The sequence below is a fragment of the Watersipora subatra genome, chromosome 10, assembly GCF_963576615.1.
Source record: "Watersipora subatra chromosome 10, tzWatSuba1.1, whole genome shotgun sequence".
Lineage (NCBI taxonomy): Eukaryota > Metazoa > Bryozoa > Gymnolaemata > Cheilostomatida > Watersiporidae > Watersipora > Watersipora subatra.
Window position 1 is genome coordinate 7555420 of NC_088717.1, and position 15388 is coordinate 7570807.

At 35.0% G+C, this 15388-nt stretch overlaps 1 protein-coding gene across 3 annotated transcripts in view; it reads left to right on the forward strand.

Moving 5' to 3' along the window:
• LOC137405689 (ATP-dependent (S)-NAD(P)H-hydrate dehydratase-like) overlaps window positions 1-14224 on the forward strand; it is a 232414-nt gene extending 218190 nt beyond the window's left edge. Inside the window, exons 2-11 of one of the 3 annotated variants that reach the window (XM_068092042.1) lie at window positions 137-227; window positions 484-622; window positions 1385-1430; window positions 2316-2404; window positions 3630-3738; window positions 4413-4463; window positions 6930-7034; window positions 8542-8659; window positions 12180-12306; window positions 13812-14224. In XM_068092042.1, the coding sequence (XP_067948143.1) occupies window positions 146-227; window positions 484-622; window positions 1385-1430; window positions 2316-2404; window positions 3630-3738; window positions 4413-4463; window positions 6930-7034; window positions 8542-8659; window positions 12180-12306; window positions 13812-14001 (1056 nt within the window). In that variant the 5' untranslated portion in view covers window positions 137-145 and the 3' untranslated portion in view covers window positions 14002-14224. Of the gene's footprint in view, window positions 1-75; window positions 228-483; window positions 623-1384; window positions 1431-2315; window positions 2405-3629; window positions 3739-4412; window positions 4464-6929; window positions 7035-8541; window positions 8660-12179; window positions 12307-13811 lie in introns of those variants that run through there. The other 2 variants (XM_068092041.1, XM_068092043.1) reach the window with 2 other exon arrangements.
• The last annotated feature ends 1164 nt before the right edge of the window (window positions 14225-15388 follow it).

The window sequence follows — 15388 nt, forward strand, 5'->3', positions numbered from 1 at the left end:
AGACAGGGTCTTGTTATTTACAACTTTAGATTTCAAATCGTGTTTTTGCTTAGCTCGACAAATACGCACCAAAAACGCGAAAATGTCTTCGCTGGGTAATAGCATCTGACTAATTCGCTAGGGTTAAAAAGCATTCATAGCGACGATGCTTACATTAGTTAATGTACTTGGACGCCTCAGTAGACGCTCGTTTACTTTTCCCACTGCTACTCAAGACTTAACTTCGTGTAAGTGGTTTACGCAATGATGGTCCGACATAATTTTGCCATTGGTGTCTAGATTTCACTCAGCATCAAGCCTTCTTAAAATTTTCCCCATCGAACGATCAAAAAAGATTGGAAAACTTGCCAACTGTCGACTTCATTTTGTCTTGGAGTATCAAATCGTGTTTTCTTAATTGTTCTGGTCGTAGATGTATTGTGTCTCTACGTTATCACCACCCTGATCAACGCATTGCGTGTTATATTTTGTTGCTAATTTTAGGGAGTCAACCTGGTGATGTTTCATTCGAACCGCTGTCATCCAAACTTTTGCAAGCACTTTCATGGTGCATTCCAGCACTGACTTATGATAAACACAAGGGGCAAGTAGGGAGAATCTGTATTATTGGAGGTTCGAATGAGTGAGTAGACATCATAGCCTATTGGAGCCACCCGAACACATCCTTCAGATAAGATTCAACGTTGGCAAAGCATAGTCATAAAATCTTTTCGGTTACTAGATAATGGTTACTAAATAATCTTTGTTTATTTTGGTGTGTGCCTGGACCAATGCATAATTCAAATATTCGAAAGCTCAAGGCATAGCTGAAACAACTTGTTAAAAAGCATTTCTTATACTACTAATTCGTTCAGGATTTAAAACAGCTTATAAGCAGTGGCAGGTAATGTAGTTGCCATTGGCTAAGTTTCATTACCCAATGGATTTGAGCAACTTGAGGTATCAACTTAAGCTATACTAAATCTTGGCTATCATAAGAGTCGTGCTTATAATTGTGCTTATAATTACTACATCACGCATCATGATCTTTCACTTTTTATTGAAAATAGATGGATCAGTATCTGAATTGACTCGTGCATATAAATTGGACATACCTTCTCAAAACACGCGCGCATTAGCTGCAGTTTGGAGACGCCCTTTCAAATGTTTCGTGCCAGTTTTTAGTAATACAACATGAAATATGCCTGTGATAGATAATTCCAACAAATGGTAAACCTTTGACTTATAGTGAATCGTTTGTAAGAATTGTCTTTGTATAGGAAGGACCATGAAATGCTGTTGCGTTTCATTTTGGTTTGAATTTAATTATTGGCAAATTTATTATAATACATACTCACATTTCACTGTGTTGGCACTTTTATAATGTGAAATTGGTGTTTTATAGATACACAGGAGCTCCTCATTACGCCGCTATCTCCGCTCTCAAGTGTGTAAGTTCCTAGCGTGTTATTCATCTAGAAAATCTTACAAGTTATTCTCTCATCCAACTCATAGCTCTGCTAGTCAGTCATTCTCACAAGCCTCAACATCCCGCTAGCTTGTTTAGGTTAAAACTCTGGCATTCAGAAACTTTATGTGAAGGAGTCATCTTAGCTCGTTGGTTGTCTTAGTTCCTACATCCACGCAGGTAATGAGTTTCATTAAAGATAAACTGGTACAAAATTTTAGTAGATTTTATCAGAAATTATCAGTATTTTTTGATCATTTGTGATTGTTTTGGATGTTTGAGGTGATCTGACTGCCGGGATGTTTCAAGATTAATATCGACAAAACTTGATCGTGGTTAAAACGCTCAACAGAAAAATGCGTGCAGACTGGCATCACTAGTGGCTGTTGATATCTGCTATCGCATTCAGATTGTAGCATTACACTCCTCTACACTGTTGATCTTTTTACAACTATAGACATCATAATTGGACTTTTTTTAGTCTTAGCGGTTTAACTGCGATCAGGTTTTGTCGATTGTAGTCTATAAACATGCTAGTAGCCAGATCACCTCAAACATAAAGAAAATTGTAAATGATAGAAAAATACCGATACTTTCTGATGAAATCGACTAAAATTTGGTGCAAGTTTATTTTTAAGAATCCATTGCACTAGACCCTGCAGTCATCCTCTAGTATATCAGTGATTAGCCTGTATCTAATCGATACGTACTTAGATTTGCGTTTATTTTATCCACTGTTCTGCTTTTGTCTTCTCTTGCTTGCGACAAACAAGATATTTTTTACTTTATCATTATTGTAACAGTGTTAGTGTTATGGAAATATTAGCATAGATGATTATTAATATCTCATGTGTGAGTTTACTTACAGGGTGCCGACTTGGCGACTATTATTACGACAGAGTCTGCAGCAATACCTATCAAGTCCTACAATCCAGAACATATAGTATTGCCTTGGCTGTGAGTATTAAGTCTCAGATGTTAACCTGAGCCTAACGTTCATTTTAGGACTGCTTGAAATAGTTTCAGCCTATCAGCAAAACTTCTTTATATAGGTCTCAGGCTTGACCTGGTGAAATATTAATTCAATATCTAGCTAAATTATCATGAATGCTATCCACATACTCTATGATTATATTTGTTATGTTTATTTCAATTATACGGTAAAACAATTTTTAGTTGTTGTTCTTTTTACCTTCTTACATTGTAGAGCCATAAGTATGTGTAAACCTTTGTTAGTTGTGCTAGTAATAGCTTATGTAGATATTCCTGTATAGTCTATAACCAAATTATTAAATTGAGTAAAATTCTTCAAATTTTCGTATATGCATTCAGATAAGCGATGACTCTCAAAAAGCTATATAAGATTTCAGCCACAAAATATTAATATTAATCTATTTTTTATTGAATACATTTAGTTTTTCATAAATCGTTATGCAGCTCTACAATTATTTGAAATTAAATTGTTTGAAATAAATTATTTGAATGTCAAATTATAAGTCCCATCTATATACTTATTAATTATACTTATAAAACTGATAATTTTTTAATCTTGTTTGAAACCGTTGCACTGAAGAAATAATATTGGTTGGGATTAAATTGCTTTACGAAAGACTGCTGTGTACCTGAATGGATGTGTACTAGGAGACTTGACATTCAGCATAGTAGGCCACTCTATTACCAGTCAATCACCTTCTGGAATTACAGAACGGTCTTTACTGTAATAAGAGCAATATTCTGTGGTGTTAAACAATTATCACTTGAGGGAAGACTTCTATGAGCAGACTACCAGAGCTCCTGGTATTACCTACGGCTTATTTATTTAACGTGAAAAAGTCGACCCACTTCAAGCAACGCCGGGCTCAATTGGCAATCATAGAACTTTCATTTTTTATATAATTGTGATGAGAAACTTGATAGCGCTTTTAAGGTGCATTGCGGACAATTCCCTTCGATGAATGCGCTCATGGATTGTTGTCACAAAAGCAGTTTAGCAATTTGCGTTGAAAATTTACGCAGGCTGCTGGCTATCCGATGAAAATAAAGGAAATCCATGGCGACACTGGACATACTACTAGTATTAAGATGAAATGGTGAAAATTTGTTCTGTTCATGAAACATAGATTGTCCTCTCAACTATTAACTTGTTTATTACTTCATATAAATCAGGCTAACTGTGTTTTAGTGAAGGAGAAGATGCAGTGAAAAATATCATTGACAGTCTACCAAAGTTTCACTCTGTAGTTCTGGGGCCTGGCTTGGGCCGAGACAGCAAGCAACTCCAAATCGCTGAGGTAATCCATATTGCTACATATCCGTTACCAACTCTCCATTTTTGCCACAATAACACAACATTGTAGCAACACTAACTACGTATTCTTACAATACTAAGTCTGCAATAATAAAACACCAGCTCTACATTGATGCAATGCGAGCTCTAACTTCTTTGCTACTCATTATGCACTATTATGCCACTAATTCCATGATGATGCAACGCCAACTCTACAACACTTACAACATTAAATCTACAATGTAACAACATTAATTCTGTATTGTTAACACACTCGCCCTACTTTAATCATCAATTAATCCTTATTAGTACAACACTAACTCCACATTGTTACAACACTTACTCCACATTGCCACAATCCCAGCTGTATGTAGAAACAACGCTAATTCCATTAGACCAAACACTTACTCTATATTTTTGATAGAACATACCACATTTGGGTAGCAACATTAGTTCGAGATTAATGCAGCATTGGCACTACAAAAAGACAGCCTTTGTTATGTATGCAGAAAATAATGGTTTTACACTCTCATGAGAAAATATTGTGTACAAGTATGTGTAACGTTAAAACTGCATAGATAGACAACTCCTTTGAGATTGCTGTTATGAAGAGGAACTAGGCTTTAGCTGTTAAATTCTTACCTTTTAAGTAAGAGAGTATATTTATATTTTCTTTAGAGACTGATCTATGAGATAAAAGAACGAGGTCTCCCACTAGTAATCGATGCCGTAAGTACATCAGTCATATCTGTATTAAGTATACATTTACCTTTAATACAAAGTGAGCATTCCGCCAGTTTTTATTCTCACTAATAATCTGGCAGTTCAGTGTGCTGTAAAGAGGATGTCAGGTGTGCTGGTAAAGCACAGATAATAAGTATGTGCACAATTATTCTAAAATACTGGAAAGCAAAACATTAGTGCGGAAGGTAGTGTGCAGAGCTGGTAAGCCAAATGTCATAAGTTCAAATCCCGCACGATGCGATCTTTTTTCCCCAAACTCCAATCATGACTTTGGGCAGACATGGTTCTAATTATACTAAAGATTATTTTAGATTTTAAATTGTCATTGAATCTATTTGTACTATTAGTAAGATATTTTTGATGTTTACTTAAACTGACATGTGATTAATATGTGATTGTTGTTATTATTTGCGAGGTATTGTATGGGCTTTGATAGAAGCAGCACTAGTAAGATTTCCTGAAATAAACTTTGATGAAAGTGTCGCTATACTACAGTATATGGTGGTTGTCCCTGTTTCTGAGTTATGCTCCTGGCAAGAGTTAATGTTAAAGGTTGAGTTGCAACAAAATTCACATTACAGTTATTTGATATCAAAAGATTCACCATGTCTTACTCTGCTGTGTTGAAGGTGCAAAATATGTGGGAATCTGATTACAAGCTCTTAAAAGCTCATAAACGAACAGTTAATCGCAGCCACACAAGACCGCCCTAGTTTGGATTCTCTTTCCAAAACGGCACTCTTTCCAAACATTCGTCGAAATATTTTCACAAATATACTTCACGCATTCAATACAACCATGTCTATTGTTCTTACGCGTCTGTTTTATCGTCATTGTAAGGCTGTCACTTTTAGCAGTGACATCTTATAACTTACTGTAAAAATTAATTTAATTTTTTAACCTTACCTCAAAGGACTACATATCATTGTCTGATAATCACGACGAGCCTGTTGGTCACCTGTGATAATCGAAAAGTGCTGCAAAAGTTGTTTTTGAAGTATTGGGTCACATGATCGGATTACGACTTGATAATTAGTTCAAGCCGAAACAAAACTGTAAAGTAGCGAGCATCTATATTTGATATGGGGTCTTCGGTAAAACCCGAAGTGTGTGTCATAAACTAGTGCTACGATAAATTATATTGAGCTTTTTATTGGCCTTTCAATTCACGTGAGAACATCAAGTGACAAGACAATAACCAAACTGTAATGACTACGTCAGAGAAATAAACGGATTCCAATCTACTGCGGCTTTTCGTTTTTGAGCTTTTAAGAGCTTGTAATCACGTTTCCACATATTTGACACCTACAAGACAACAGAGTAGACAGGGTGAATTTTTTGATACCAAATAACTAATGTGAATTTTGTTGCAAGTCAACCTTTTTAAGGAAGGCATCTAGCCGCAGTTAAATTGAAAATATTCTTCCTATATGAAATGAAACTCCACCACACCTAGTTTAGTTCTGCTGACAACAAGCTTCTCATCTTCATGTAATTGTAATATTTAATATCTAGTTAAAGCATTGGACAGCTGCTACACTAGACAAGTACAGCTGGGCTACAGCTAATGTGCTAGTGGATGTGATTGGCCAGTTAAATATTGTGATCATCATAATAACCATAAGAGTTTGACCGTTCGATATTCAGAGAACTCTGGACAGCACGGCAACCTGGCACTATGTTAACCTGTCAATACCCGAAGGTGTCTGCTGTTAAGTATAATAGCTATGCAAAGTTAACAATCAGTCACTGTACATGGTACAAGTTGATATTCTGTAAGATCAATCTTAGGGTCACTATAATAGGTGCTGTGTTTGTCTATCCAAAGCCATAGCTAGGGGTTCAGAAAGGAGCTGACATCATACAGGGTTTGAACATGACATTCACCTTAGTAGCCTGACTCTCCCCCACTTGGCTAATCATCCACCTTGGTGTGTATCAGAATAATTGTGCACATAGTTATTCCTTGTGCTTTATCTTCACACCTGATGATCACTCACGGTACACTAAGCTGTCAGGGTAATACTCATAGTCAAATGTGAAGCAGAGATGTTTGTCGGTTTACACTTCACAAGATCGACCTTTTATTAATTTAAAGCTGACATCTCATTCATCGTCCAAGCAATAAATATGATAGCAACAATAACTGTGGCTCAGCATCAAGTCTTTGCAAATTGTCAGCCATATTTATTGCTTTGCGACAGTGTAACTCCTTTTTGGGAAACAATGGATCAATTTTTAAATGGATCGATTTTAGAGCCAACTCTCTTACACGAGTAGTATTTTATTACCAGGATCGATCATTCGAATTGATGATCTAATTTCTGTCGGTCTTTACTGGCATGGGGTCAATCCATGACTACATTTTTATCGATCTTCTAACAATATGGCCTTGTGTCTATAAAATTGGTGTCATGGACAGTTTGTTATTGTCCGCTCAATTTTTTACAGGATGGAATGTACTTGATAACTCAGAAACCTGACATAATCAAGGGATACGATAAAGTGATTCTCACACCAAATGCCGCAGAGTTTGATCGACTCTATACTGTAGTGGTGAGAGATGAGCATTGTATATTTTATATGCTAAATGACTACACTAAATCTTATTGCGTTATCTGATCTTCTCAGACCTATTCCCAGAAGCTTTGCATGGGCCGATAATACAATCTTTGTGAGTCATCTCAAAGGTGTGCAAGTTTTTGAGGTAAACTGCAATCTCATCATGCAAATTATCAGCAATTGGTATACTTCAAATCACATGAACATCAATTTACAAAAATCGCATTTTCTTTATTATACCAATGAAAACCTTCGAAATAGCTTTACTCTTACGTTTAACAGCCAATCTATCACTGGTAGATGCGAGACAAAATTGCTAGGATTTGTTTTGACAGATCAACTTTCTTGGGTAATCATGTTGACACCATTTGTAGTAAGGTCACAAGGTTATTGACTCTGCTCCAGTTTTGCAGGCCATACTGTACATGAACTCAAAATCTGCTATAGCGTTTTGTTATCAGTTTATCTTTTGTCATACTTTTTATGGTAAACACATTTATTATAATCTAGCTCTGAGACATGTTACAAGTGATTTATCTTTGTGGCAAAAACGAGCACTCCGACCAATTGCAATCATATTCATATATCAGCATATCTTATTCCAATGAATGGTCTTTCCAAATCTTTGCATCCTTTTTCTTTACTCATGCTAAATGTTTATTTTACGTCAATTAAAGGTTTCAAAATTTTTCATGGTTTGTGTTCTTGTTTTTTACATGACAGTTACAAGTTTTCAACTCCTTTCAACTTATGTGGTATGAATAAATTGCATGCAACATCTAACAATTATTTTTAAAATATCATTGGTAGCTGCTTTAACAATCTTCCTCCTATATGTACATTTATTACCATTTTCATAGCAGTGAAAGGTATTTTAAACACTATTGTCAAACCATTTATTTGATTTTAGTAGCTCACTGTTGCCCTTTTTTGGTTTTTTGGTTTTATTATTGTTGTACGACATAATTTGAGAAAAAATACAATGCAATACAGCAAATACTGCCAATGCAATAATACATAAATATATATTAACAGCAAGAGATAACATGGTGTTTGAATGATCTTTTTGAGTAATTTCGACCGAATTCCCAATTTGATCGTCTTTTTCAAGTCCTGAAAATGGACAAATAGATTTGCAATCTTTGCAAAATATCAACTGGAAACAGCTTTGATGCTATATAATTATATTAAAATTGTTTGTGGTTTAAATTAGGTTCTAAAAATTGTCAACTCAAAATCATTATTCATGAATGTAGAGCCTGCACAGATAGGTTTTAAACAGATGATTTGCAAGAATAGTTCATTTTTATGTACAATTTTTTGTGAAGGATATTTTGGCAATAGTAACAGCATCAGATGAGATTACAGACTCGTGATTTGATAATATTTTTGTTTAATTCTGACCGTATACCAAGTTTGATGAACTTTTTAAAGTCCTGCGAATTGACAGAAATATTGGCCAGTCATGATTTAGTTTAGTCTTGTATCTTTCTCCTTGCAGCTGCAGAAGGCTCCTACGGAGGGTGAGCCTATAATAGATGTAAAACGATTGGCACGGAAGTTGCAGGTTACCATTCTGAGAAAGGGCTTCATAGACATCATATCTGATGGTTCTGAGTGTGAGTAATCTGCCCATACCGATGTCTAGTGCTTTCACTTTGTATAATTTATTCATTGATGGCACCACCAAAGTGGAAAGAATCATTCCCTAGCAAGTACCTGATGTTCAATGGCCTGGTCTGGCTTTTACATTTATAATAAAGTTAAAAAAACCATAGAAAATAACCAAAAATGCCATCAGTTTATATATTTACTAGTTGAATGTACGGCGTTGCTCGGGTAATAAAAAGGTTGTTAGACAGAAAATTTATTTTTATTTAACTTATAATAACTTTTACCATTCTAACTTTTAAACTTCATATGATGAGAAAAGTGTTTTTTGTGTAGTTCAAATGAGTTAAAAGAAGAAAGAAAACAATTGTAAAAGTTTTGAAACTTTTTCAAACAACTAACTTTTAAATGTTATATCATGAAAAAAGTGTTTTGTTGAAACAAATTAGAAGAAAAATAAAACTGTAAATGTGTTTAAATGTAAATATGAAATCAATAGCAAGTAATGGCTAAATATAGTCTGTTTTGCTATGATTACAATGAAAAATTATTTGGTATACAATTATATAATTTTAGTTCGTTTCTGTGCTAGCATCATAAGGTGGAAATATCGTATAGAGCGCTATAGAAACCCATAGTAGGCTAATTATCCACTGCAATCACTCTCTAGTAAAAGTCATCAAAATCATCATCATTAAAAAATAGTAACAAAACAATATGTTAACCTTAGTAACTATAGTTACCTACAACAACTTAAGTGCATTTTGTAGTTAGGATCTGCAAGAAAATGTAGCATTACAATGTACTACGTGCAGAATTATTATCTTCAAGAAATATGTGTAACATAAATGCTGAATCTAACTTAAATTAATTTAGCTTACTAAAACCATACTTGAAGGAAGCTTTAGTATGTATTTTAGTGAACTTTTAACTATAATTTTATCACTTGTTTGCAAAGCTGTTTTTACCATAACAGATGACGCTGAACTGAGATACAATCATCAAATTTTAATCTTCGAGAAAATTTATTGTTGATATCGTATGGCAAAAAACAAATTCGCCCTTTTATGGTGAGGACAAAAAAGCATCGTGTTTCATAGATTTAGGTAAAAAAATATCTTATAACCGAGGCATCGTAATGCTTAGGCGCAGTATATCAATTAATACATCATAGTGTCAGCGATCGAGATAAGGGTATATGATAAGAGCGATAGATTTCTAAGGACTGTGTAGCTCAGTAGTTAAATGCGTGGTTGGAAACTTGCGCCTGCAATCTCTGTGAGTTCACATCCAGCACGAAGCGAGCTTTCATTCCAAGATTTTAATAGCTATGACTGAACACACCAATCCACAAAATCACAGAGGACACACTAACTTTGAGATTTATATATATATTTGCAATGAAATTTAGTATAATGAAATTGAAAACTGAAACTTTAATAAATTGCAGCGATGGCTATAACATCATCGTAGGTCAAATGCAATCAATATATATAATAACTAGCTGTGCCACCCGGCGTTGCCCGTGTAATAGAAGAGTCTTTGGACAGAAAATTGATTTGTATTTAACATATAACAACATTTGCCATTATAACTTTTAAACTACATATCATGAGAGAAGTGTGTCGTGTAGTTGAAATAAATTAAAAGAGAAATAAAAACACCTGTAAAGGTTTTAAAACTTTGTCAAACAACTGTACCTTTCAAGCTAGTGGCCTGGCATATTGCCAATGGAAACTCCACTAAGCTAGTTAATAAGGTTAGGCTTCCAATGACAGTAAAAATTCCATGAAATTCCATGAATTTGAGTCTTTATTGTTGTCAAGCTCAGCTGTTCTAATAATAGCTATAGCCGGATTTCCAACAGACATACGGACTTTGAGAAATATATACAGTCAAACATGGATAACTCGAACTTCACCGGACCGAGCAAAAGTGTTCGAATTATCAGAGCGTTCAAGTTATCAGAGCACTGTCACAAGTCCATGTATTTACTTATTTATTAGTAGATACATGTACATATGCAAACTATAATATAAATCAAAAGCACAAATGGCTTGTTTCAAATTAAATGCTTCTAATGTAAAGTTTAAAACGTTTTTATCAAAAAGTATAGAGATTTTTCTATCACTCGAGATTGGTTTGTTGTTTGAGGTGATGTTATTGCCAGGACGTTTTTTTAGATTGACATTGGCAAAACTTGATCGTTGTTGAAATGCTCAAAAGAAAAGACATCTTTTTCTTTTGAGCGTTTTACCCGCGATCAATTTTGCCGACTTTTCTTGAAGTTTATGCAACTTCAAGAAAAAGTTACCAAAGAAAAATCCCTTACTTTACCTGGGATTCGTTAAGAGCAACACTCCGAGGCAGTTCAATTAAAAGTTTTATGAGGTTTAATGGTACATTGTATATCACTCACGCTTTTTGAATGGATACTTATTGAATGTACACACGTATTCTGTGTTTAGATCAAACGATGAATAGTTTTTTTAGCTAAGACAATGTATACGTTTAATAAAAACAATTTTTAAGACGTTTTAAACATTCAACATTCCGACGTTGATTCAACACGGAATCAACGTCGGAAAACTATTCGTCACGGGCTAGCCGGGTCACGTACTCAAGGATTTTTACCACGCACATACAAAACAACATGCTGTTTTTGTTTTGTATGTGCGTGGTGAAAATCCTTGCGCGCGTGACCCGGCAAGCCCGTGCTATTAATCGTATAGCAGTATAAATCAAATTTGACCAAACTTTTAGAAAAGTCGTTGACAAAATTATTTTGCCGATGGTGGTAATAACAACGCTTATGAATTACGAAAAGATGAGGTTTACCTCTATGGCTTTGAATAAAGTGATTTTCTAAAGCGATAACAACCGTTTCGGTAGCCGTTGGGCAAAAAAACAGTTCGAATTAACAGTGTTGAGTTCGAGTTATCTATAGCAATTTATCATTACGTGGGAACGGACTAAAGAAACCGTTCGAATTAACCATGTGTTCGAGCTATCCGTGGACGAGTTATCCATGTTTGACTGTATATAGATTAGTAGAGATATTTCTCAGCTTTCCAATGCATATTTATTTAGAGATCTACAACAAGTTAGAGGTAAGTTATAGCAGATTTCTTACATCTAAGAGGTTTGATGTCGCTCCGCCCGAAGGAGAGTGCAAAATATAGGCGATATTTGCTACACCTGTAAAAGAGTTAAATTTATCTTCCCAAAATTCTGACGAACTATCCGAAAAATACAACGCCACCCTTTATTTGAACATCGCCTCTAATAAAACGCCACTATAGGGGAAAGGTTGACAAATAGAGCGCCATGGTGTTCAAATAGAGGTTTTACAGTATTCTTGTGTAAAATCTAGACTACTGTTCACAAGGTCACTCTTAACTTTGTAATCTGTATTAAAATGTAATCTGCTCGCCATTCACTTTGACATGTACTAAAACCTTCTGAAACCTACATGTCAGTTGGATTTTATCCTGGGATCATAAATCAATGAACTGTTCATTGTTTCAGCACTTGTGGTTAATACAGAGGTGAGTCCAAGACGTAGCGGAGGTCAAGGAGACATTCTCGCAGGGTTACTGGGAGTCTTCAACTATTGGATGCATGTGGCTCAGTCAATGCCTCATATGATAAATGAGTGCGTATTCCCATCTACTGTCTCTTCCATCCTAAACCTCAGGCTAGAGTCTAGTTTATTCACCATAAATTCATGGTTGCTTTAATTACATAATTTATTAAATTAATTGAACCAAGTTCATCTGTCAATAATCTTAGTGCTTCTAAGTCAGCTAAGGTATTGAATTTTTAAATTGCTGCCTTCTTGAATAGTCTCATATGAAGTGTATTAGCTATAGCTGATGTCAGACATTGTGTTGTACATAGTTCTCTTGTAAAGTTTTCTAGGGAAATCTTGTGATCATTTCTTTTAAAAAATTGAAATATCTTTTAACAGCATCTTTACGCCCTTCTAAAGTATGTAGAGATTATGACAAAAATATGAAATTGCTAAAATAATAACTCTTGTCACGCCCATATTAATATCTTCTGCCACACCCATATTAATATCTTCTGCCACACCCATGTTAATATCTTCTGTCACGCCCATATTAATATCTTCTGTCACACCCATGTTAATATCTTCTGTCACTCCCATATTAATATATTCTGCCACACCCATGTTAATATCTTCTGTCACTCCCATATTAATATATTCTGCCACACCCATGTTAATATCTTCTGTCACGCCCATATTAATATATTCTGCCACACCCATGTTAATATCTTCTGTCACGCCCATATTAATATCTTCTGTCACACCCATGTTAATATCTTCTGTCACGCCCATATTAATATTTTCTGTCACTCCCATATTAATATCTTCTGTCACACCCATGTTAATATCTTCCGTCACACCCATGTTAATATCTTCTGTCATGCCCAAATTAATATCTTCTGTCACGCCCATATTAATATCTTCTGTCACACCCATATTAATATTTTCTGTCACACCCATGTTAATATCTTCTGTCACACCCATGTTAATATCTTCTGTCACTCCCATATTAATATCTTCTGTCACACCCATATTAATATCTTCTGTCACACCCATGTTAATATCTTCTGTCACACCCATGTTAATATCTTCTGTCATGCCCAAATTAATATCTTCTGTCACGCCCATATTAATATCTTCTGTCACACCCATATTAATATCTTCTGTCACACCCATGTTAATATCTTCTGTCACACCCATGTTAATATATTCTGTCACTCCCATATTAATATCTTCTGTCACACCCATATTAATATCTTCTGTCACACTCATGTTAATATCTTCTGTCACACTCATGTTAATATCTTCTGTTACACCCATGTTAATATCTTCTGTCACACTCATGTTAATTGCTCCCGAAGATTGAAAGAGCTGGATTTAACTATAAGCCACTTGTAGCACTGACAGAGTTCTTGAATAGGGTGACTTGTAGAATTTCTCTCGTGACCTTTACTTGGTATGCAGAGATTTCAAAATGTCTGCAGTTTCTCCTATTTCTTGATCAGGTTTACAAATGACTTGAGTCAAAAACAAATTATTCTCGAGTTCACCTTGGAGTTAAGGTTTTCATTTTAACATAATTATTTCAGGAGACACATGGGGCTATATGGTCCAACGCTGTTAGCAGCAGTTTCTGCCTGCGCCCTTACCCGAGAGTGCAACAAGGCAGCCTTTGATAAGCATGGAAGGTCAACACTGGCTACAGATATGATAGATGAGATCGGTACAGTATTTGTTGATATCTTTGGAAAGGACCGCACTGCTGGAATATACAGCTAACTTGCTCGTTATTTTTTTGGATTATGCATTGCGATGTGATTCCTCAATTTGATAGCCTTTGTTAATTTGGAGACTAATAATTTTGACACACTTTTATACGCAAGTTCCATTATGTCACCTTGTCAGTTTTGACTATTACTTCTGGTTGTATTCTTTGTCTATATTATATTGCTCAAAAGAATTTGCTTGCCAGCTGCAAATAAATTCACTACCAATTCTCAGACCACTAGATATTAACAGCTAGTCAAAGACTGACAGCTACTCTATCTGATGCTTTTTACTACACACAGTGAGTGTACTGCAGAAGACGTCAATAATATGTGTCGTGCATGCAAAATTTAGTCGAGTTGCTGCACATAGTTGCAATATTTTGAGTGTTATGTTCAAAATAGCAGCATATGAAACATACAGTCATGTTAATAAATATTAACACCCCTGGAATTACTAGTAGTTTCAGATGAGAGGATTATAATTAAGCCTGAGTAAGTCTTATAATTATGGTATATTCAAAAATTTATATACCAAAGTGAAGCTGAGACTCCATTCTTTCCGATGAAACTAATTCCATACACATTGGAAGAACTCCTCTCATTTTCAAAACTGAGTTAATTTTGAACAATAAGCAACAATAGCTTACCTCTGATATTTTACCCACAATTCCATTTGAAATTAATTCAGAGACATATATTTCTAATGTTCAAATACTTCAGAGTTTGCTCACTTTTCAGAGTTGTTTGGATGCCTGCAACATTGTGGAATACAAAATTTTAATTATTGAAAGTATAACTTTAGCCATTCCTGCCTTTAAACTTCCAAAATCAAAGTCAACCTGTGTTGGGAAATTTAATTTTTAATTTAACAGATAAAGGAGATTTCGAGCTTTAATTTGATATGAGGTTCGTATATGGTATGTCATCAATTATCTCCAGAATTTTGGTCTAAAGTTAGCGAACACTCTAAAATGACAGGGATGTCAATATTTGTAAACATGACCGTATGTTAGGTAAAATATTGACTTGCATCGCATTTAGAGTATTGGCAGCTGCTGGAAATGGTCTCTAAATGTAATATATTCAAAATCTAGTTTCGACAATTACAACATTAAGCAGTTCTAGTGCATTTCAAGTGGTTGTCTGCTCTTCATTGCCAGTTTTAAACGGACAATTTTTAAAGCAATGTTCTGATTTGGTTGCTGTAGATATAAAGACATGATTTTTGCCTTTGAATGTCTACAGCATTACCTGCTTAACAACGATAGAAAGGTTTGTCCCTTGGTTAGAAGCTGACTACCCTGGCACTTCCTCTCACGTAAGGTTGCTATTAGTGTTGTGTATGGCATTGAGAGAATCTCCATCAGCGTGGTGTCACAAAACACTCTTAATCACGG